Genomic DNA, 23,097 nt, shown 5'->3' on the forward strand with positions numbered 1-23,097 from the left:
CATGAAGACTTTTTACATTAGTTTTTTCTTCTCATGTGGACACTTGAGTATCGATTGGAGGAATTGAACACAAATAGAAAATAAGACAAAGAAACACGAATTGGTCGACATGACCCTAAACACAAAGTCCACTTCATGGACTTGACTAATGCTCTTTGTTCTTTCAATTGGAATAAATTTAGAGATGAAAACGCTGAACAAGTACTTTTTATTAGGGTTGTAAATGAACCAAGTGTTCGTGAACAAGTTTGGTGTTCAGTTTGGTAAAAATTTATTTATGTTCGTTCAATATACACAAAATTAATTAAACAAACAAGCTTGAATAGCTTGTTAAGTTAAACAAACAAACTTGAACACATATGTGATCAGCTCGTTAACGTTCGTGAACAATGTTTATGAATAACGTTCGTGAATAATGTTTACAAATCATATTTATTAATAAAACTCATTTAAATATGTTAAATAAATAAATTTAAACTATCAAACTCAATAACCAATCAAATAACTAAAAGTTTCAAACAATCAAACATACTTAAATTGAGAGCTCGATAATATCTAAATGAACCAAGCTCAAGTCAAGCTTGAATTGAGAGCTTGATAACATCTAAATGAATCAAACTCAAGTTAAGTTTCAAATGAGTTCAAGTTCATAAAAAATAAACCAAGCTAAGTTTGAACACTCATTTCAAAAACTTGGTTCATTTTAAACTCGACTCGGCTCAGCTCGATTATCTTATCAAACAAGTTTGAACATCTCAAAGCTCGACTTAGCTCGACTTATTTACAACCTTACTTTTTATGCACACACACTGAATTGGTTTTACCTTTTTTCTTTTTTAATGATATTTTACTGAACCCCATAAGTTTCGGTATTACCTCTTCTTTCTTTGATAAGTGTTTCATCGGATGGATTTAGAGATTTGAATCGTTCCAAATTAAAATCAATATATTTCATACTATTTGAAAATTTTAAAGTTTGGTATTTTAATAGATCTAGAAAGAAAGAGAGATATTTCAAAATTATGGTATGTGATTTGGGTATTATAAAAATTGAATATCTAATTTAGGCTAAAAAAAAAAAAAAATCTAAATTCTGTTATTGCCAAAATAACCCATATCTTTAAACCTCATTAAATTGCTCAATCCTAATCCACCGGAAAGTGAAACCTATAACAACATGAAACACAAGCCTCTCCTTTATCACGTTCTCAGTCAGCTGAACTCGATCCGATCCAATTGAACCGAGAGAGCTGCGACTTGAAGGAAATGTCGAACGTGAACTCCAACTGATCTAATTGAATTCTGAAATGCAACTTGAGGAATGATCGGTCGAATCTAATAAATGAACCGCGAATTGAAACACTAGAGATGTGACTCGAGGATGATCGATGGATTAGAACATCGAAGGTGAAATCCACTTGATTTAGTCGCGAACAACAATTACTAGAGGAATGATCAATAGAATCTAATAGTTGTCGCCTTGGGACGGTTTAATGACTATCGCATTAAATGTTGTCATCATAAAATTTAAGGTTCGAATTTCGATAAAATCGAGGTATATGTTTTCCTTATGTGTTAGTCATTATTCTAAAGACTAGTAGTTATCCATGATTTACCTTCTCTGTGATTACTCGATTCGATCAGATCAAATTGAGAAATATAGCGGGAGGGATGATTAAGTCAAATCGAACCTCCGGTTCAACAAAATTTCCGACCGGTAGACGTGGTCGTGCTCGTCGCCTTCTTCTTCCTCTTCATCAGCGTTTGCCTTGTTTCGTCTCTTTAATCATGGCGCTAAACTTTTTGCTCTTCCAGTGATTTCTCTCTCTCTCTCTCTCTCTCTTCCTCCTCTTCGTCTGTTTTGACCTTTTCCGGTATCATGTCACGGAACGAATTCCGGCAGCCGACGAATCTTTCACCACTCATCCCGTTCCCGTTCCAGTTCCCGCTCCCGTATTTTCCACCGTCACCGCCACCCCCGCCACCCCCTACGTCGTCCGGTAACTTCCCCGTGCTGACCTTATCCATCCTCAGCATCCTAGCCGCCGCCATCCTCCTCCTCGCCTACTACTTCTTCGGCGCCCCGTGCTGCTTCTGCCGGCGGAGGCCCGACGCCCTCGGCGGCTCTCGGCGCCGCCTCCGCGACAACTTCTTGATGTTGTCGATGGGGGCCCGCGGCCTGGCGGCGTCGGAAATACGCCGAATCCCCACCTTCCAGTACCGCAAGGAAAGCGGCGCCGGCGGTGGCGTCGGCGACTGCGCGGTCTGCCTCGGCGAGTTCCGAGAGGAGGAGACCATCCGGTTGCTGCCGGATTGCTTCCACGTCTTCCACGTGGACTGCATCGACACGTGGCTTCATTCCAACGCCAACTGCCCGCTCTGCCGAGCCACCATCACGCCGGCGGGAGCCGGCGCCCCTCTCCCCGTCGACAGGCTCCCTGCTTTCGTCCGGAGCAGTGGATTTGATCAGAGGAATCGTTCCGACGACGTGGTGATCGACGTGAAAGATGATGAACGGGAAGTCGAGCGGCCGAGGCAGCTCCGGCGCTACCGGAGCCTCGGCGCACGGCGCCCGCTCCCGGCCTCCGGGCCCATGCGGCGGTCGTTCTCGGTGGGCTCGGCGGCGGCGACTGACCGGCGGCTATACGGGGAAGTGCAGAAGATAGTGCAGGACAACCCGCACTTCCAGGAAGCGGCGGCGGCAGCCGGGGAAGGGAGCAGCGGTGCCAGTAGAATCCGACGGGGGTTATTTTCATTTCACCGGCGATCGAGCAGTGCGGCGGCGTTGAATTAGTGGATTAGTTTAGAGGTAAAAAAGAGAATGGAATATTAATTAATTTAGAGAATATAATTTTGGTGGCGATTTCCTTTGTTAATACAAGTTTTCTTTTTAATGTTTAGCCTCCTAACAAATTTAGTAATATATTTTAAAAAATAATGAAACATATATATATATACACACACGACTATCAAGGCGAACCTCAAAAATAAGTTAAAATAGGAAAGACCGATTGATATAGTAGTCAAAGTTAAGAAGGAGTCAAAGACACCAACAATAATAGAGGCGTGCCCAAACTGGTCACATGGTCGGTCAGATGTAGGTGTCCAACAGGGAGTCCCGCTCGGTCGAACTTTGTGTCTCAACCTAGGATAGGTAGCCCTCCTCATCACTAAGTATTGAGTAACTTGACTAGCGCCCACAGTCGACCGGGGATGTGAGTCGATCAAACATGATGTTCCTTTATGGCCAAATAAGAGGCCAAGTGAAGATCAGGTCATCGGTGACAACCCATAGGGCCGAGTCAACGGTCTCCCTCAGTGACGGTTGGTCAGCCTAACGCGGGTCTCATGTTCCTTCCATATCTTACTTTTTTTGGAAGTTTGTGCTATAAAGGATAGAGAATATCCTGTAGGTAAATCGTATTTTAAAAGTTTCCAGTTTATCAAATTACATAGATTTATGCGCTAGTTTAAAGAAAGATGTCAAAAGCACTTTATAATATGTTCTTTCTTAGAAAAGCTTTGAAAGAAAACGTTTTGAAAAACATGTAAATACTTTGAGATGCATGTATAAATACAACAGTGACATTATAAAAGAGATTTTCATTTACAGGTAAAGGTTCGTGATGCTCTATAATTTTGCACGCTCATTTACTACTATTCATCTCTACTCTTTTCTTCTCGAATTGTGCACTGATTTGAATATCGGAGGATCAACGTCGAGACAAAAACACCCCTTGCTCACAGGCCCATCGGCCGCCTACGGGCTAGCTTGATCATGAGCTTGCTACATGCCTTCGAGCTCATTGCTGAGCCTACAATCTTGCTCATTGTCATTAGTTTGCGAGCTCACCATCCGGCGATAAATTTATTCCTATCTATGAGCCCATCGGCCGCCTCAAGCCAAGATGTTACTCATGAGTCTATCACTCCGTGTCCGGCGAGACCATAACTTGCCATCCATCTTTTGACGAAAGGATCTTTAGTCAAGCTAGTTCTATGAAAGATGACAATATCGATTAAGGGTGTAGGATCTTGAAATTAAGCTGTTAAACATGGTCTGACCTTCCTATTGCTCAAACAAGATAAGAAGAGAGAAGAACATGGAACCAAACAAGGAAAAATATACATTTTATTCTATTTAAAAGTCAATATACTATTTTTCTATAGAATAAAATAATAATGTAAATAATTAGATACTAAAATGGTAAGAGATTAAAATGAAAATTTGAGAGGGAAAATAGACTTTTCCTTGGAAGTATCGACATCATTTCAACCTCTAGATTAGACTTTGAAAATGAACAAGTTAAGAGAAGTAATTAATGGTTGACTTTGATCATGAGCCCGACTGGCTTTGCATTGTTTGACTAATTAAATAAACTGATCATTGAGAATGACTTTGACAAGTATCTCATTGTTGAAAACATGATTGGTGTTTTGTTGGGAAATGATTCATTATTTTATCTTTCAAGGAGCTCTAACACAAGCTTCATCACAAGAGAATAATTAATTTTTAGCGAGTTCAATTTTTAAGAATACATCTTGCGTTATACGAAGGGGAACTAAAACAACTTTTTACAAAATATAAAATAAAATCATCTATAATATTATCATGAATAGATTAAAAATAATTTTAAAATATCAATAAAATTATTATTCTCTAATGATACAAGGGGCGGAATGAATTAAGCAAATTTAGTAGATGGAAAGGGTGGCGTCAACCTTGCAAGCTAAAGTCCAGGTGCATTGTGGAGCTATGACCAAGGGTAAGATGACTTGAAAGAGGTTCTTCGAAGGATAATTTAGAGAGAAAATTTACAACAAATGAAGCTCGATGATGATCAATGATTAGTAATACGCCATAGAGATGTACATAAATGATTCGAGAGCGCCCCGAGACAATCAATACTAATAGTATAATGGCAGAATGCCTTCTTAATTTTTTTTAAGCATCTTGGGATAATTTAAAGAGAAAACTATAACAAATGAAACTTGATGATGATTAGTAATACGCCGTAAAGACGTACATAAATGACTGGAGCAAAATTATGTTAGGAATCATAATTTGAATTTGGATAGTGATGAGCTAAGGCAAAGGTCCTCTTAAAAATTAGTGAAGACATCTAAATCCTTTTTTTCTCCGCTTGGTATAGAGTTCTTGAAAAAGATAAGATCCAATAATAAATATATAATGACGACGAAGCTTCTCTTCATAAAAATAAAGAGGGCTAGGAGCAAAGTGACCATAAATCAAAGCACAACAAATGGATAGGTTTGGAGCATTATGCATATGCTTTCCGTCTTCTATATGCGCTGCTCGGCACACTTCAAAGATGGAAATGCCTTCACTCTGTCGACGTTCTTACTCTACATTGATTTTACGAAGTGTGTTCATGTAAGTATAAGTGGAGAAGCCAACGAACAACTTCCGAAACCTGTAAAGCCATCTTTGATCAAACACCAAATGGGAGAAAACTAAACTAATAACACAAGAAAGACGACACTGAACAATTGGAGATAAAGTCGATGCCCTAAGATTGAAAACAAATGATGTGCAAGTGAAAGGACTTCAATATTGAGAATCCATCCTATATAAAATGAGGAAATATCTAAGATTGTTGGTGTATAATGATCTAAATTTGTAACTTTAGGAAAAAGATTGTGGTTTTTCTCCATGGAGAAGATTGTCATGTTTGGATCTTCCTTCTCACACTATGAAATTTTCATGTTTTTGTTTGCATTGTGAATTTTCTATCTCCCAAGAAACTTCTACATTCTTTTTGATACTCTCGAACCGATGGCAGCAAAATAGAATGGATGATTTTGGTTGTTCATTCCTGTTGCCTTCTCATACAGCATATAGGTCATGAAGTATATATTCCAAAGGATGCAAAAATACAATTATATTTAGAAATTTGAAACATATTGTTATTATCGCCATCATATTTTTAATCATGGATAGAAAGTTACATACCAAATCCATTGGCTTCGGTGCGCAGCCATTGCGAGAAAACTTAGGGATGGATTATTGTTGAGCAAGCAATAGATCTGTTTTCGTAAATAAAATGAAGAGAAGATAATAGATAGCCAGACATCAACCGGGCCAGAGTATTTTCGGAAAATGCTTAGGCTGACCTGAAATCAAGATTGACAATATAAAAAAAACAAATTCAACCTTTTATATATGGCTAAGAAAGAAGGTTGATTGAAGGTTAACAGCATGGATAGAAACAAATTCAACATTTTAGTATACACCAAGTTTTACAAACTATTAACCCAATTTGAATTTTAGGTAGCATATTATATTTATCATCACAACTATCCACTATAATTTTTTTTCTTGAACATATTATCTTATTTCAAGTTGCTAACTAAATACTATAATCATAGACTAGCTTGTTTGACACTGGCCTAAAACAATGCAAAAGTTGTAATCCTATAATCATTTGTCTATTAATTATGTAAACCTTGAATAGAACTATTAATTTAGGCAGTTTACACTACGACATAACTGAGGGTAGAAAATTTTGAAGTTTCATATAGCTATTACCTAACAGTTTGCAGAGTAAAGCTTAAGGTGACCAAGGCCTTTCTCTGTATAGACTCAAAAGTGATATCACAACCCAAACAAAATGATTCCAACAAATAAAATTCAGTTATGAAATAAATTAGTGAGCAATTGACCAAATATCTTCTACGACATAATTGCTATCACATGCTAAATGATGGAGTATAATAATTCTTTAGAAAATGCAAACGTACTAGTTGGAAACAAAAAAAAAATGAAAAATCAACACAAATTTCTGGAGAAAGATCCTTACAAGTTCCCAGGCTTCAATATACTTCTGATTACTATCAGATAAAAGCATGCTGTTCACCAATCAGTAAAGAAAGTAATTAGTAAAAACTATCTTGTAAAGAAAGTAATTAGTAAAAAATGTCTTGTAAGCAAATCCTCTGAGGTTCCTTTTGATTATTCAGTAGTCAATTAAATTATTCCACTTCTAAGGAAGGATATGATATGAAATCTTAAGATATTAATGATTAGCATGAGAATTATCCTTCATAAGTTTAATTGCAATACACAGTTTATAACTGCTGTAGTTTATCTTATTGGCATCATCAAGTCATGTCAATGCCACCTATTTGATATTCACTATATGGATCTTATTCCTCTATTGAATATTAAGCAACGTAATATCTCATCTAATACAAGCATGGCCACGCTAAGGGAAAAAACCAGGATGAGATGGCATGGTAAGAAAACTCGTGTTGATCTGACTTTCTTCATGTAATAAAGTGCTGCAAATGGAATTATGTTGTCACAAAGGGAGAATGCAGCAAAAGATGATTGACAGTTGATATGAGTGATAGGAGGGATAGAGTGATGGATGAATGGCTTGTGTGAAGCAAATAGATGAAGGTGATCAGTGTTGGGTAAGGGAAGGCTATGGTGTGGATTGGATGGTCTCACCGGCAGTGAATGTAGGGGTCAAGATAGAAGCATATGAACCAAATTGCCACAGAATAGGAGGCTGTAATACCTAACTAATATATGGAACTGATATGGCACCAAATTGATACAGAACGAGTTTAGGTAGGTACGAAGGTAGAGGGACAGGGAAGAAAAGAATCGAGAAGCATGGAAAGTAGAGAGGATAAAGGGAAAGAGGGGAAGTAAATGGAGAGAAGAGAGATTACGAAGAAAATATTTCCATTTACAATTCGTAACTTAATTTAACTAATACCTATATGACTTCACACTCAAAATAAAAGAACTTAAATGACAAGAAATATGGAATTGCTAGAGATCGTGAATATCCTCATCAGTTGTCTCATTCTAGACCTCTTACATAAAATAAAATAAATAATCATCATTAAGAAGTCTATATCTTGGCAAGGTTTCTGAATCACATTATTTTAAAATGATGTCATGACTCATGAACATAACAATAATTTAACGACTAACGAAGCCTCTTGCTAACATATTGATGGTTATCAAAAGAGTTATTGGAAAACACTATACCGGTAACAACTTTATCTCAAGATTGCTTCAGAATTGCAAAAAATAGAATCTGATCTTAAGTATTCAAGGTGGCATGACATCTGACTCTTGGATATCTTGTCTAATACTAGCACATGATATTGAGAGGGAACTTACTGCATTTATATTAAGATATATTGATAGGACCCAAATTATCGTATAAAATACTTCAAATGTCAAAAGAAAACAATTAAAGAAATAACATCCGTGAAGATTGTTGGCCACGAAGAAATAGCTTCACTAGCACACAAATATTCTTCAAAAATGAAAACAAAGGAAAGATTCTGTCCATAAGCATTCTCGAATTAAGGGAAAAAACCTAACCATATTCCATGATGAACAGCACGGTGGTTTGGATGACCTGACACTCCAAACTTATCAAATGAGATTAGCTGAAAGAAAAAAGGAGAATAATTTAGAGTATAAAATGTAATCCACCCAGCGTGCTAGAGTTAATAAAACATAACAGACATAGCTATAGCACCCTCGAGTTATTAGATTATTGTAAAATGCCAATGTTCTCAGTACACACAGTGAATAATCTTTTCACTGTTCATATGATTAAAACTTGAGAATCAAAGAAGCGAAATAGGTTCCTTCTTTGGATGTAAAATAATTTTTAAGATGTCTAAGAGAACTATGTATATGCAGTTGTCACTAATAGATACATATCAGATTGAGTCATTTTTTAATCTACGAGTTATATATTGGAAATGACCCAATAAGGAAACTATCTGCAATGGAGCATTCCTCAAGAAAGGTTTATACATTCTATGGTTATAGAGTATGTTCATATAAAATGTTCAGCTGTGACTGTAAAGGAACCTAACCAGCATGTTTGTTATTCAAGTCTATTAACATAAGAAAAGTAGATAACTTTCTTAAGTTACTAGATTATTGTAAAATTAAAGCCTTTACAAGGTGATATAAACCCATGCTAATTCTACATACCACATTGTTCTTCAATCTAATTGCATTATTCCTTTAGCTGAAGTGTCTGAGATTGCTTCACTTTATGAAAATCTTACACAACACTGAACTGGAGCAATGAATACAGCATTATTTCTCTCAACTAACACGAGCAACAAAAATAGGAGATTCAGCAATTGGAACGAACACAAAAATGCCAGAGGGGTTCCAATTGGATAAATCATATACGCAACTGATTAGAACACCTATGAATGGAACTTCATTAACAACTTCATCATCCTACTCCCATTTTTATATGTAGCCAAACGAGAGATCATAATGGTCAATGTGAAAATATTTTTGAAAATTATCTCATCAAAAATCCAACAGGCCATTTTAAGATACCCATCATTCATGCATGAATCACAGGATTATGTGCAGCAACATTACAAACCACATTTCTCTAATTGATCTGTACATGAAGGGCATATATCCCAAGGAAAATGTGCCAATATCAACACAAGCAAAGAGGGCACCCAAGCCTGATCAAGAATATGATCCTCTGATTTCTATTTCTATTGCTTCAACTCAATTACTTCGCTTGAGGATGCAGATTCTAATCCCACTCCAAGTACCCATGCACATATTTACAAGATACATTATGAGCATACTCCATACATCCTTTTTTTACATCTATCCACTACACTGCTAATACTGTGTCGTCTTACAAGTTTCAATGGGACACCATGTCATGAAACACCTTTCTAACTAAATTGTGGCTGATCCTGCCAAAACCCAAGAGGGCTCCAACAACAAAGCTATTAGGAAAGCCACCTGAGTGAATGACGCCAGAGAACAAGGATAATGCTTTGAACATGGGATCTAATGCAAAGCAAAGCTAGTGATGGAGATAAGGCAAAAAAAGTATCTTGTAAAGGTTATAGGTGTTAGCAGTGCCATCAAAATAGGAATAGGCACTAAGGTTATTTCAAGAGAGGGTTTCGAAGTGGGGAAGGAAGCCTGTCCATGGTTGAATTACTTCAAGGTGGGGCATTTCCTTTGGAGGAAGTGGCAGTAGGTAGTGAGACGAGAATATTCTACTTTCTGAAAAACAAAAATGTTATCCAGTTCTCTTAATGAACATAACCAGATCAAACAGTTCCTAAAAAATAAAAATGGCAAGATAGCACACTTAACACATGCAGGAAACTCAGACTACTATCTAAAAGCCATCTGTTATTGCTCATAGAAAAAAATCAATCAGTTAAATAGGCTTACTAAGTCAATATTCCACACTCTCACTTCATTTTGAATTAGTTTAGCTAATAAGCCAAGGTCCCAAGTTTCATTAAATCCATCCTGTTAAGATCAAACAAAATCAAATGCATCGCATGGTAAGTGATATCCGATAAATTTCTCCAAATGCAACATATACCTGCAAACCTGGATGATCTAAGACTTTCACTTGTTGGAGGGGAACCTACCAGTAAATGGAAAAACAAGAACTAACACTATAGGAAACATAAAACAAACAATTAAGCATCTTCTAACAACATTTAAAAAAAATAAATTAAAAAAAATCACCTTTAATATAGAACATGCCCGGTAGATTTCGTCTTTTCGAGTATTTCCAACTCCATCCGCATTACCTTTTGATTCACCATTGAGAAGTTAAAATATGCAACAACTAAAATTCGAACTTCAAATAATGTTGAAAGAATAAGATCTTCAAAACTTGACACTACTTAACTGTGTCAATAGAATGACAATGGTACATCAGCATAGTGCTAGAGGAAGTTTGCTCCATATTGCAAGTAAATCTTGATTTTATATCAGTTACACAACATCATAATTGAATCTAATTGATGCCAAGGTATGAAATGTCATTCCGTGCCGCCCGGCACGGATGATTTTTACCGTTCCGTCGGACGGTCGAAACCGGCACAGGAAACATCCCCGTCTTGGCGGCGCCGGAGGAGACGCGGGACGCCTCCGGTGGCGGGACGCCTTTGGCACAGAAGGCGTCACCGAAAGCATCCGGCGACCCTGCCGGCATCGCCAGACGCTTCCGGCGACCCTTCCGGCGCCACCGAAGGCATCCGGCAGCGCTTCCGTTACTGCCAGACACCCCCTGCGAGATCACGAGTGATCTCGCATCCGCAATTTTTTTATTTTCAATAATTATTTATTTTATTTAATTAATTTAAACATTTCCTAAAGAGGATGTGTGATATTTCGAAGAGACTTTTATAAACCCTAATTAAATTATCCTAATAAAATATATAAAAAATATATTTAAAATTTAAATAAATTTAATAAATTTTATTAATTAATATTCTGAAAAAAATAATGTTTTAAATTTCATTTATTTTTTATTATTTTAAACTTCATTTAAATTTAAAAAATTTCTTTAAAAATTCTAAAAAAAATAAAACATTCTAATAAATTATATTTATATTCTAATATTTTTTTTATTATTTTAAATTTTTTACTTGATATTTTTTACTATTTAAAATATATATTATTTAATTAATAATTAATTAAATGAATAAATAGTTAATTTATATAATAATAATAATAATAATTATTATTATTATGATAGATACTTCCATTTTAATTTGAATTATTGATATATCAATTCTATTTAAATAAAACTATGTTTAATTATTTTTTCTAACAATATTAAATTATTCAATAATTGAGAACTTATAATAAATCAATATACAACTTATTTTTATATACACCATAAATATATTTATCTTATAATTACTATATATAAATAAAAAAATACCGAAACTGTATTGGCACGGCACGATACGATACTAAAATCATATTGTTCCGGTCTGAGACCGAAACCTCGGTACGAGTCGAAATTTTAAATCTTGATTAATGCTTTAAAAAGTTGTCTAGGCAGTCATACATACAACTGCATATGTGGAGATCAGGGGACCAAATCCCATATAACATGTTCCCCTATAACATGTGTGGTTAGCTTCACTACGCATGATCAAGCAATCTATCAGTTTGCATACACTGAGACAGAAAATTGAGACTGCAGTAGATTCTAATCAGTTTGGTTCAACCAATCAAATAAAAAAGTTGTGCTAGCCTCTGCTAGAACAATAAGAATTTCTGTGATTTTTTTCTTCTCTAGGGTAATTATCAATCTGCAACTCCAAAATTTTGTTTTTCATAGTGCCAAGAAAAATTAAATTAAGAAATTAGGAGAAAAACTCGTGGCATCACGCATGTCAAGCAATATAACAGCCTATTAACCTCAACCGGATTCAAATTGAATTGCAGGTAGTATCCGTAAATCGGATTCCCCTCCATATGAGATACCTAAAAGTCATAACAGCATCCGGAACATACAGTGACAGGATCAAACACTGATAGGATCAAACAAATTAAAGTTCCCTATGTAACCAAAGAGGTTCAGATTTCTTAAGAATGTAGAAGTTGGCTTAAAATAAAAACAGAAGGAACAAGCAAACCAACATTCTCCTCTCTATCCCATTATATTATTCATTGTTCTGAATGAACTTGTCTAAGTCCTTGCAGATTAAGAAAATGGTTTTAGAGTTTGATTCACTTATGCCATGGTTATTCACTGCAGCCATGTCTTCTCTGGTTCTGGAAAATATCATTCAGAACTTTCTACTTGGAGAACATTTATCAGAACTTTTCATATGGGAGTTAAGCTTGCTAACTGCTCTAACAGCCCCAAAAAAAAACTTATCCCTTTTGAACCAAACTTCCATAACACTTGGGAAATAACTAGGCAAGCTCTATATCATGTTTCTCTTAGATTAAATTTGCTATTGGTGTCTCAATTAGAAAACCCCTGTTGGCTACCTTTGTTGGGAGGATGTCAAGGAATCTGCCATCTCGAGTTCATCCTTACTTGACTATCATTGGAACAGTAGTTGATGGTCTCTCTTTCATTCATACATGAATAAACAATTTATTCACTTTAGATTTATACGGTTGTACAGTTTGTTTAAGAAGCCTATTCTGGAATTTTGTGGTATTTTGTTAGAACTCTGATTGGTTTAGAGTTATTATGTTCCTCAATTTTGTTATGACTTCTTTGATATAGTCATATAACTTAAAGTAAATGAGGACATGATGAGATCTATGCCCAAAAATCTTACAATCACATAACTCTGCATTTTTCTGATGATATCAACGATAATCTATGAAAACTCCTACAAATGTTTTTCTTTGTAGTTTTGATAGGATTTCATAAATAAATTTTTGAAAATTTAGATGTCAAATAAGACAAAAAGCAATAGTTCCACAGTCATCACTAACAAACCACGTATTTTGGGTAAAGTGAAATTAGACGCTTTAAACATGCTAATACTTTGAATATCCCAATTCCGACCTCCCCTTGCTTCTTTGTTAAATAGAAAGGACAAATATGATTGTCCAATATAACAAATATGCAAATTGACCTGCCAAATGAATTCAAAATATTCATACCGGTTGACATGCATAAAATGTGGATATTGTGTCCTCCATATTTCAAGAAAAGAATAGTTGGGGTGAAAAACCTGTGTGAATCAGAAAAAGGAATTGTAAATGCTATGTAATTATATTACGAAAAACATGATGTTCCATCAAATTGCTACATCACATTGTATTTGTGTGAAGTCAGTGCATGGACAAACGTAGCCTTATGATATGATAACTTGATTCTGTGTAGTTGTATATCTACATACACTAGAATGAAAAGATAGCATGATCGTATGCAAGAAAGAAGGAAAATTATGCCATAGAACTGTATCTAGAGGGAAGCTTAAAAATACAACAAAATGGCTATTAATTATCTAATTGTTGAGAAATATATATATGGTTCTTTGGAGTCTGAACTGTAGGTAAATCCCTATATTTTTATGTTAGTACCGGCTCAATCCACCAACCATATTCAAGTTCAGTCTCTTTGGTTTTACATTTGCAGAAGTTATTGTATTAATTGATATAATAGTTTAATCTAGAAATCTAAATTGTAGGGGGAAAAAGAAATAGATAGTAAACGAACCCTAGTTAAATATAACCAAAATCATATTGTCAAATGTAGTTTCACAGTAAGAAAAGAACGGATGATATAGATAGCATGGATGGAGATATATGTTGAAGATATAAAAGTGACTGGGGATTGGTTGAAATGGAGAAATGCTTCTGAAATCTTGTGTGATTGTCATGAATCTCTTAGGCTAAAAGAAAATTTTTGTAAAGTTATTTTACAACCTAGTTTATTGTTTAAATTGTAGGATTAATAGAAAATTGTATATATATAGACACATACACTCTATTAGAAAGGAAAAAATAAAAAAGTTTATTATGCAAGAGCAATTAGCTATAACTCCAAATATGGTTTAAAATCTCGACCCTAAGGGTTCGGTCCTAGACCGAAACGATAGAATTTCGGTACCGTATTGCGCCGACATGCTTTCAGCAGTGTTCTAAAAATTGGCCTAGCCCGCCGCCTGGGCACTAGGTGCCAACCAACCGCATCGAAAATATGCTAGTCGGTTAGCCTAGGCGGCCTTAGCACCTAGGCAGGATTAGGCGGCCCTTGGCGCCGACTAATTAGTTGAATCGTCTAGGCACCATGGAAATAGTGTAGGATTTTCATGATTTTTTTTACTTTGGCCTTTTAAATTTAAAGCCCAATTAAAAAAACTGAAATGTCACTTTTTTTTGTTGGGCTTAACTTCTATAAGCCCTGAACTTTGGTCCAATAAGAAAAATAATTTGTTGGCTTGCCGACTAACACCAAACTTCATCTTCATCGTATTGAGTAACAAAGCTGGAGAAATCAGAGCGAATGAAGAACCTCACATTTTGGAGAAATCAGAGTTAAAAGGTTGGAGAAATCGATTTGAAGAAAAATTTGTTGTCAAATCTTTCTTAGCGACTTAAAAGGGATTGAATTGAAGGTTGGTCAAAGCCTCCTCCTTTAAAAACGTCGTTTCATCATACACTCGCAATATTCATTGAAGTTGAAATGAAATTTGTGTTAATTATTATGTAATTTATGTTGATGTCGTGGAATCCGCCTAGCGGTGCCTAGTCCCCGCCTAGGCGCCAGACGCTGGTCTGACACCCGACCAACACTTAACGAATTTTAGAACCTTGGGTTTCGATATTTTTTAAATATAAAATATATTAATTAAAAATAAACAATTTAATCTAAATATTTAAAAATAAAACGTATAAACAAATAAAAAAACATTATATATATATATGGGGTAATTCTATTAGGCTTTAATTAATCATATTTAAATTATCTTAATCATAGTTACAAGTTGATTAAATTTATTAACCTAAATTTTTAATTAAACTCTAAACCCCCTCCTATTTCGTTGTTTTCTGCAACACTCCCGGGATTGCACGACTCGTTCGGAGGCATCATTGGGCTCACGTGATGCTTTCGAGCGCGTCACCGAGATCACGCGAAGCACCCGGACACATCATCGGGCTCGCGTGAAGCGTTTGGTCGCGCCGCCGAGCTCATGGGGCCTCGAGGCGCGCCAACGCCGGAGGAGCGCCTATGCCAGTCCACAAGCGGCAATTTTAATCTACCAATATAACATAAACAATGGCTCGAGATTTTAATCCACCAATATAACATAAATAAAGGAAAATAGGTTTCCACCGAACAAGTTGAATTTATTGGATTGGAAGGTGTAAGAACTAGAGAGACAAATGAAGTAAGATCCATATAGTTAATCGCAAATCCAGAACAAGGCTTACATGGATTCGTCATCAGGATGAGCAATAACCAGGAGGACATTCCTTCTCTTTCCAAAGCCTACCGGAGAGAAAAAGTGTGTCAAAGAGACGAATTGAAAGATTTTGCATTTGAATCAGCTAAGAAAAGGCAGATTAATCTAGGCAGAACTCACCAGAATGGAGGAATCCAGGATCTGATGGCACACAAGAAGAGGAAGACAAAATTCTTGCCAGAGAAATGACCCAAAACGAGATCACTGCAGCAACAGCAGCCAATAACCAAGACATCCTTTGATGGAAATTGAATATTGCAGAGATCTAGAACAAAGGCAAAGCTTTAAAACCTGTAAGTAGTTGTCAAAGCAGTTGAGTTAGGGCACAGAGCCCAACCATGTCAAGCATAATAAATTTATACTAATCCAGAGTTTAAGCTACAGACTAACAAGGCCAGATAGTTGCAACTATAGGCACAACTTGAACTCAACATGATTAATGTGAGTCTAACCAAACCTAAATCAAGCCTGACTAAATGTTTGTTCTTCAATTTTTACTTGCAAATTCTCAAGCCTCCACTGTACCTTGTGTTCCTAATAGTTTCTCCAAATCTACACTTTGACACCCATGCATTGATTAATTAAGATTTGGACCAAGTCAGTTAACATAATCTCATATGCAAAGCATACAACACCAGGCAAAGTTCTCATTATCTCCGTAAACTTATTGTCATGCCCTGCATGAGCTAGGCTTGTCATGACACTAACTTTGCTCGTCACGTGTGAACTGCAATAATATCATAGTAAAATATACACAAAGGCTAACTAAACTAACTAATGCATACCTTTGGGGGAAAAACTCCACTAGTAGCTAGTGTTATGTAATCATCACAACAATATAACCTAGAGGCCAAAAACTCTAGAAGTGAACATAAAATGCAAAGCAAGTATAAGAAAGAAGTGCATGATATAAATATATCATAAAAGAATCCAACATATAACAAATAATCAAGATTTAATCTCATTAATGTGTCAGTACAATTTTTTTAAAAACAATCCCTTATACGATTTCATCATTTCTCGTGTTTTCTCTTTTACACTCTTACAAGAATGTTCTTTTAAATTTCTCAAGGAATCAACCACATATATATACACATTATATAAGAGCAAAAACCCTACAATTTGCCCAATAAAGGATCCTTGTATATAGGGATGAACGATCCACAATCCATATAGAACGAAGTGCATCATAAACACATGGTAAAGATATATCTTATATTGAACAACCCATAATCCATCCAATATGAAATACACCATATATAAATATAAGATATAGGTGAACTACCTCCAATCCATCAATGACCTCACATAAGAATAGAGTGAACAACCCGCAATTCACTCAATGAAAAATTATCTCATATAAAATGACCAAAACTTACCCATATGCGAAAAGACTCAAGGACCCTTTTTTAGCATAGAGCCAATGTCTATAGTATAAGCAATCAATTTGCTTCATTAATTCAATACAAGTCGTTACACAACTCCTTTAGAGTGCATATATATATAAACAGAAAACAGGTATACTACATGAAGCCAGCATGCTCAGTAAGATATATAAACATACAACATTCAAAGCAAGTAAACATAGTATCTAGTATCTGTATATATCCAATATCTAACATACAAATGGATGTATATATCTATACATCTATTCACTACTAATTAATCTAAGCATAGATAAAGCCCTACAATCCATTAAACAACCTAATTTAGCAACATACAAATGAGAAAACCAAAAATACATCACTGGAAGACACTTACCTTGAGGTAGGGCAACTAATCCAGTAGCTCACAGCCCTACAATCCACTGTCCGGAAACTACACAAGAACATCCACACACCAATCTTCCAAGAATCAGTATAGAACTGATCTATAAGTAGTAGATTGCTAAACCCTAACAAACTAGACAACACTTACCTCAATAGAACCCACACCTCCTCACCCGAGACCTCCACAGCTTCAAGAAGTGGAATTGGCAGTGACCGACAACAGGGAAGGTCCACCGTACACTGACCCAATGCTTCCTCTAATCCAGAACAGGAAGATCATCACGAAAAGAAACAAATTCACACAAGATTCTTGAATCCACCGAATTTCTCGACAAAGCCTTACCTAAATCAATCACCTACAGCTGGTGTCGCGCGATCCACCTCAGCTGGCGACGATCTGCAATGCCCTCCAGTGAACAGATCAAGGAGGAGAAATGAAGAGGATCGATCTGCTGGAGCCGACGCGAGTCCCGTACCTCGCGATGCCCTAGATGCCGAATCCTGTCGAACGCGCGCAAGAATCTGTCGAGGAAGCGATCGCTCCACCGGAGGTAGCTTGGACAACGTCAAAACCGTCGAGATCCGGTGACGTTCTTCCGGTGACGCGGCGAGGACGAGATCGTCGGGGAAGATCCATCATCCATCTGCGTCGGATCGTCCGAGAGAGAAAATCGAGAGAGAGAGGAAAATAAGAGGAGAGGAAGAAGAATTGGTAGCTTGCTTCCTCCTCAAAGCTCCGGTGGTTGCTTTGCGCCGGCGCGTTCGCGAGCAAAAAGAGGAGGAGGAGGACGTCGGTGACGGGTTCGTCCGCGCGAGAGAGAAAGAGGAAGAAGAGAAGAGTCGGGTGATTTAGTTAAGGAAATTAAACCCTAAATAACACCTCAATTAAAAACTAATAATACGTATTTTTAAATCGGCTTCTTTCCCCCTAATAAATTTATCCCCTTAAATGATTTATACCTCATTTAAATTTAAAAAAAATAAAAATTCCTAAAAAAATCTAATAAAATTATTTCTCAAATTACCTTATTATTTAATTTACGATATCTTACACATCCCAACCTACATGAACAAATATATGACCAACATATAACAAATATATAACAAGCATTGACTGTAGGAGAACGCTTTATCACGAATAGTCTGATGGGCAGCTAGGTAAACAAATAGTCACCGTTTACAGGTAAACTCGCTACCACGAAGGGTCTCGTGGATAAGCCAGATAAGTAAATAGTCACTATCTATAGGCGAACTCGTTACCACGAATAGTCTCGTGGGCAGACAGAGTATATATGTAGTTGTATATCTACAGACTGCACGCGAACTCGCTACCATGAATGTCTCATGGGTAGTCGTATGTATTATGATCCCTGACAACTCTCTCAACCACAAATGGGAGACAATGGTCGACAAGATATATCAAAGGTCACTAACGACTCTCTCAACCACAAATGGGAGATAATGATCGACAGGCTATAACAACGATTGCTAACAACTCTCTCAACCACGAATAGGAGACAATAATCCACAGGGTATAACATTGTAGGTCTAACATCACTAGCGTTTATACATGAGCCTAAATAACAATCAAAGTCTAGTAGGATACCAGGTATCCTACAATATGGTATGATCCTACTAATACCCAGGCATGAATAAATATTAAGCTGATAACTTAGTCTGATATTTTATAGCTATGCTACAATATAGTGTCGCTAGCATAATGGTACGAGCATAAATGATCATAAATAACATGGATAACGAGACTACAAAGATATCAAAATAGATCAATATACAAGATCAAGCTCAAGAAATAAGAGTGAATAGAGTCAAAGTAAATACAACAATCAACCAAAATAATAAGTCATGCACTAAGGTCAATGAACTATGAAAGCAAGGGAAAAAAGTACCCGCCTTTATCTATAGTTTGTATTGAAATAAATCTCATGTCAAGATGTCTGTCTTATATCAATGTCATGCATAACCGGATATATATATATATATATATATATATATATATATATATATATATATATAATATTATAACTAATTTCCAACATAAGCCAAATAGCTAAATCTAATCCTAAACCTATTAGACAACCATGTTTTAATTCCATTTAACAACCCATCACTTCCTTCAAGCTAATCTTCTTATGAATTAATCCAACCCGATTAGTTAACTATTCATGTTAACATACTTCAATTATTCAATAAGATATAAACTAACAATTCAACTAATGAGTTCAACTAATGAATGAATCTCCCATCCATTATCTCTTAACACTGTAATTGATTAAGCATCATGCATCATTTATCCAAATCAATCCAAATAGCTATTAATTCTTCACTTAATCAATTAATCCACATATCTATGAGTTAATCCATAATTCCAGTATCTCTTATCAATTCCATGATTCAATTAATCACAACATCATTTTAACTAACAACCCAATGCAGAAAATGAAATCTGATACTAAACACATCTTCCCATTATCAACTAATTAATCAATCCAATGAATCTGTAAATCCATTTAATCACACGATTCACTAACCTAATGTTCCAATCAACCATGAAAATGGATCTACCCACTTATTCCATAAACTAAAACAATCACGTTTACACAACCCTAGAAATCAAAATCAGAAATTACCTTATCCGGCCTATCCCTCTCCGATGGTGGATCCCTGGCGGCAGTACACGACGACAACAATAGTGAGCAGAAGGGGTCAACAATTTGCTCACAGTGAGATTCCGACAACATGCTATTGTGGATGACGCGCTTCAGTCCCGATCGAAATAGAAAACTTGCAACAGGGAATATAGCAGAAGCTATGAAACTTCAAAGCTTTCTAATGAAGTATACCGTGGATGGATGGGACAGGGAGGAGTTGTCAGCGGTGGAATAGATAATGGCCTCATATTAGAAAGAAAGCTCTCCGGTGGTAGCACCTGGTCTGGACTACGCTGGAGGTGGCGTCTAGCGTAGGGCTCTCTAAGATGGGCATGGCACGACAAAGAGGGGCGGTGACGAGAGCGATGGCGTCAGAGCGATGGTAGAGGTCTAGGGCACGACAAAATGGTTGGTTGGTTGGTTGTATTAGTCGTGCCCCCTGGCCGCTGCTACGCTGGTAGCGTTAGCCTCGGAACTGCCCGACAACTGGCGGTGAGGCACGGACGGCGGTCGACCAGTCGACGCAGGAAGGAGAGGATGAGAGACAAATCGGGAAGAGGAATCAGGAAAATGATTTTTTTTTATTTTTAAATGTTTTTCCCAAAACTTGGAATAAAGCTGTCAATCCCGCAAGAACATATATTAATAAATCTAGATCTGAAATTGGATGGTCAATTGTAGCTAAATTATTGACAACGGTCTTGATTGGTTGTATATATTCATTGATAGACTTATCTCTTCATTGCACCTATTGTAACTGCATGCGAAGTTGAAGAACACGTGCTTGAGAGTGTGAAGCAAAGGTTTGAGCAAGAGCTTCCCATATTTGACGAGAACTAACAAGCCTTACAATTGTAGGAAGTATAGGTTTACTAATCGTTGAAATCAGTCATATCATAATTAGTTGATCCTTCTTACTCTATATAGTATAGTTTGAATCATCTTCTTACGGTTTAAGAGACATACCATCAACAATTCTGAGTAAATCATGAACATGAAGTAGCGAAATAAATTGCATCTTCCAAAACATATAATTATCATTGTTGAGTTTGATGAGTAAATAAGACATGTCATTTAGGGGTAAGGAAGAGAGTTGTGTCGCAAAATTTGTTTCTATGGTGAATGATGGAGAAGAAAGTTATGACATTATAAAAATAATGAGTTGTGTAATGATAATTTATCTGTGACGAAGGATGAAAGAGAGATTAGGAGCAAAGGAGCAAATTTATAGTTGTGAGCAACGTGAACAACAAGTTTCTTTGGCGTGGCAGAAAACCAGGAAGAGTGACAAATAGAAGGCCAGAGCTTCTCGTGGTAGAAAACCAAGATAAGCAGTAAATAAAAGGCTGAAGCTTCTCCTATTGGTGGCTTGTCTTGGCCGGAACAGTGATTGGACGGCAGAGAGGATGCAGCAGCAATGAGTGACGTCAACAGTAAAGAAAGGAGAAAATCACTTCTCGACTACGACTACTACTGGAAGATCCCTTGGCTGCTGCTACTAGCAGAAGAGAGTCCTCCTGTCGGTGTCGCACAAATCTTGGTTGTAGATTACTGGTGTCGCACAAAGAGTTCTTGTTGGATGGCGACGGTGGAAGAAAGGTTTTCCTTCATTTCGACGCAGAAGAACAAAAAAAGGGAGAAGTATGAGAGAGAAAGAGAAGGCTAATTAAAAAACGATGGAGCATTTTAGAAAAGCATGAAACGAGGGATTTTAAAAAGATGGCAACAGTGCAAGCATCAAATGCACAGACATAGCAAAAACGAGAAGAGAGAAGAGGTTAATCAAGAGTTTGTCTTTTATTAGATCTCTACCTCAAGAAGTTGAGGGAAGAGAAAAAAAGATGACCCTGATACTGTGTAAGAATGACTTAGCGAAAGGATCTGCCAGGTTATCTTGATGCAATCTTAGTGACAACAACATCTCCTCGTATTAGGTGGTACTTGTACTCTATGTGTTTACTTGTTTTATGGACTCATGGTTCTTTCGAGTTTGCTACTGCACCACTATTATCACAATAAATTGTAATAATTTTGGGCAAACCAGGAATCACATCAAAGTCCATTATGAAGTTTCTGAGCCATACAACTTCTATGGTTGCCTCAGAGGCTGTCACATACTCAGCTTCCATGGTGGAGTCCGAAACACATTTCTGCTTAACACTCCTCCATTGCAATAGCTCCACCTCCTAAAGTAAACACAAAACTCCGAGGTTGACTTACTATTGTCCCATTCAGTCCGAATCTGTGTAACCCACAGGGAGTAAATCATCTACCTTGTAAACTAGCATATAATATCTAGTCCTTCTCATGTACTTTAATATATGCTTTATGACAGTCCAGTGTCCCGGTCCTGGGTGACTTTGATATCTGCTAACCATGCCCTAACAAAACAGATATCCAGTCTCGTACATAGCATTGCATACATTAGGCTTCCTAGAGCCGAAGCATAAGGAACCACCTTCATCTCCTCTATCTTTGATGTTTGAGGAGACATCTCTTTATATAAGGGTACTCCATACCGTAAGGTAAGAAACCTTTCTTGGAGTTTTGCACGCTAAAACGAGCAAAGATAGTATTAATGTATGAAACTTGAGATAAGGACAATATCCTTTTCTTGCGATCCTTATTACTTTGATCCCAAGAATATGTCCACATTCTCCCAAGTCCTTCATACCAAAACACTTGAACAACCATACCCTTACGTCTGACAATCGCTTTGACATTGTTACCAGTGAGCAAAATGTCATCTACGTATAGTACAAGAAATACCACTGATCCTGTCTGAACGCTGACTCAACGGACGCTGGGCACGGGGCTCTCTCCTTGTCGCTGACGTAGATCTTCGGCCAGTCTCCCGAAGCTCTGGCGAACCTGCACAGAAGTCGGGCCGGGAAGGGGTTCCCGGCGGGGAC

At 36.8% G+C, this 23,097-nt stretch overlaps 2 protein-coding genes across 10 annotated transcripts; one reads left to right on the forward strand and one right to left on the reverse strand.

Annotated features, from left to right (window-relative positions):
* Positions 1-1,879: 1,879 nt before the first annotated feature.
* LOC122044223 (RING-H2 finger protein ATL16-like) lies at positions 1,880-2,794 on the forward strand. The gene has a single exon (XM_042604749.1). The coding sequence runs from the start codon at positions 1,880-1,882 to the stop codon at positions 2,792-2,794; it is 915 nt and encodes a 304-aa protein (XP_042460683.1).
* A 2,354-nt stretch (positions 2,795-5,148) lies between these two features.
* Positions 5,149-18,379, reverse strand: LOC122043096 (N-acetylglucosaminyl-phosphatidylinositol de-N-acetylase-like). Of its 9 annotated transcripts, XM_042603559.1 has the most exons (15): positions 17,993-18,379; positions 17,860-17,913; positions 17,665-17,773; positions 17,509-17,591; positions 16,533-16,590; positions 15,868-16,012; positions 15,716-15,773; positions 13,439-13,509; positions 10,538-10,602; positions 10,389-10,433; positions 10,232-10,312; positions 8,369-8,436; positions 6,822-6,870; positions 5,975-6,135; positions 5,149-5,435 (listed from the first exon to the last, which is right to left on the reverse strand). In XM_042603559.1, exons 4-15 carry the CDS (start codon positions 17,577-17,579, stop codon positions 5,363-5,365), a joined length of 945 nt encoding a protein of 314 aa, XP_042459493.1. In that variant the 5' UTR covers positions 17,580-17,591; positions 17,665-17,773; positions 17,860-17,913; positions 17,993-18,379; the 3' UTR covers positions 5,149-5,362. The 9 variants fall into 9 exon arrangements, with proteins under 9 accessions (XP_042459493.1, XP_042459499.1, XP_042459500.1 ...); XM_042603565.1 differs by lacking the exon at positions 16,533-16,590 and having other exon boundaries at positions 17,509-17,565; XM_042603566.1 differs by having other exon boundaries at positions 17,509-17,565; positions 17,860-18,379.
* Between the last annotated feature and the right edge of the window lie 4,718 nt (positions 18,380-23,097).

Source organism: Zingiber officinale, chromosome 2A, assembly GCF_018446385.1.
Source record: "Zingiber officinale cultivar Zhangliang chromosome 2A, Zo_v1.1, whole genome shotgun sequence".
Taxonomy (NCBI): domain Eukaryota; kingdom Viridiplantae; phylum Streptophyta; class Magnoliopsida; order Zingiberales; family Zingiberaceae; genus Zingiber; species Zingiber officinale.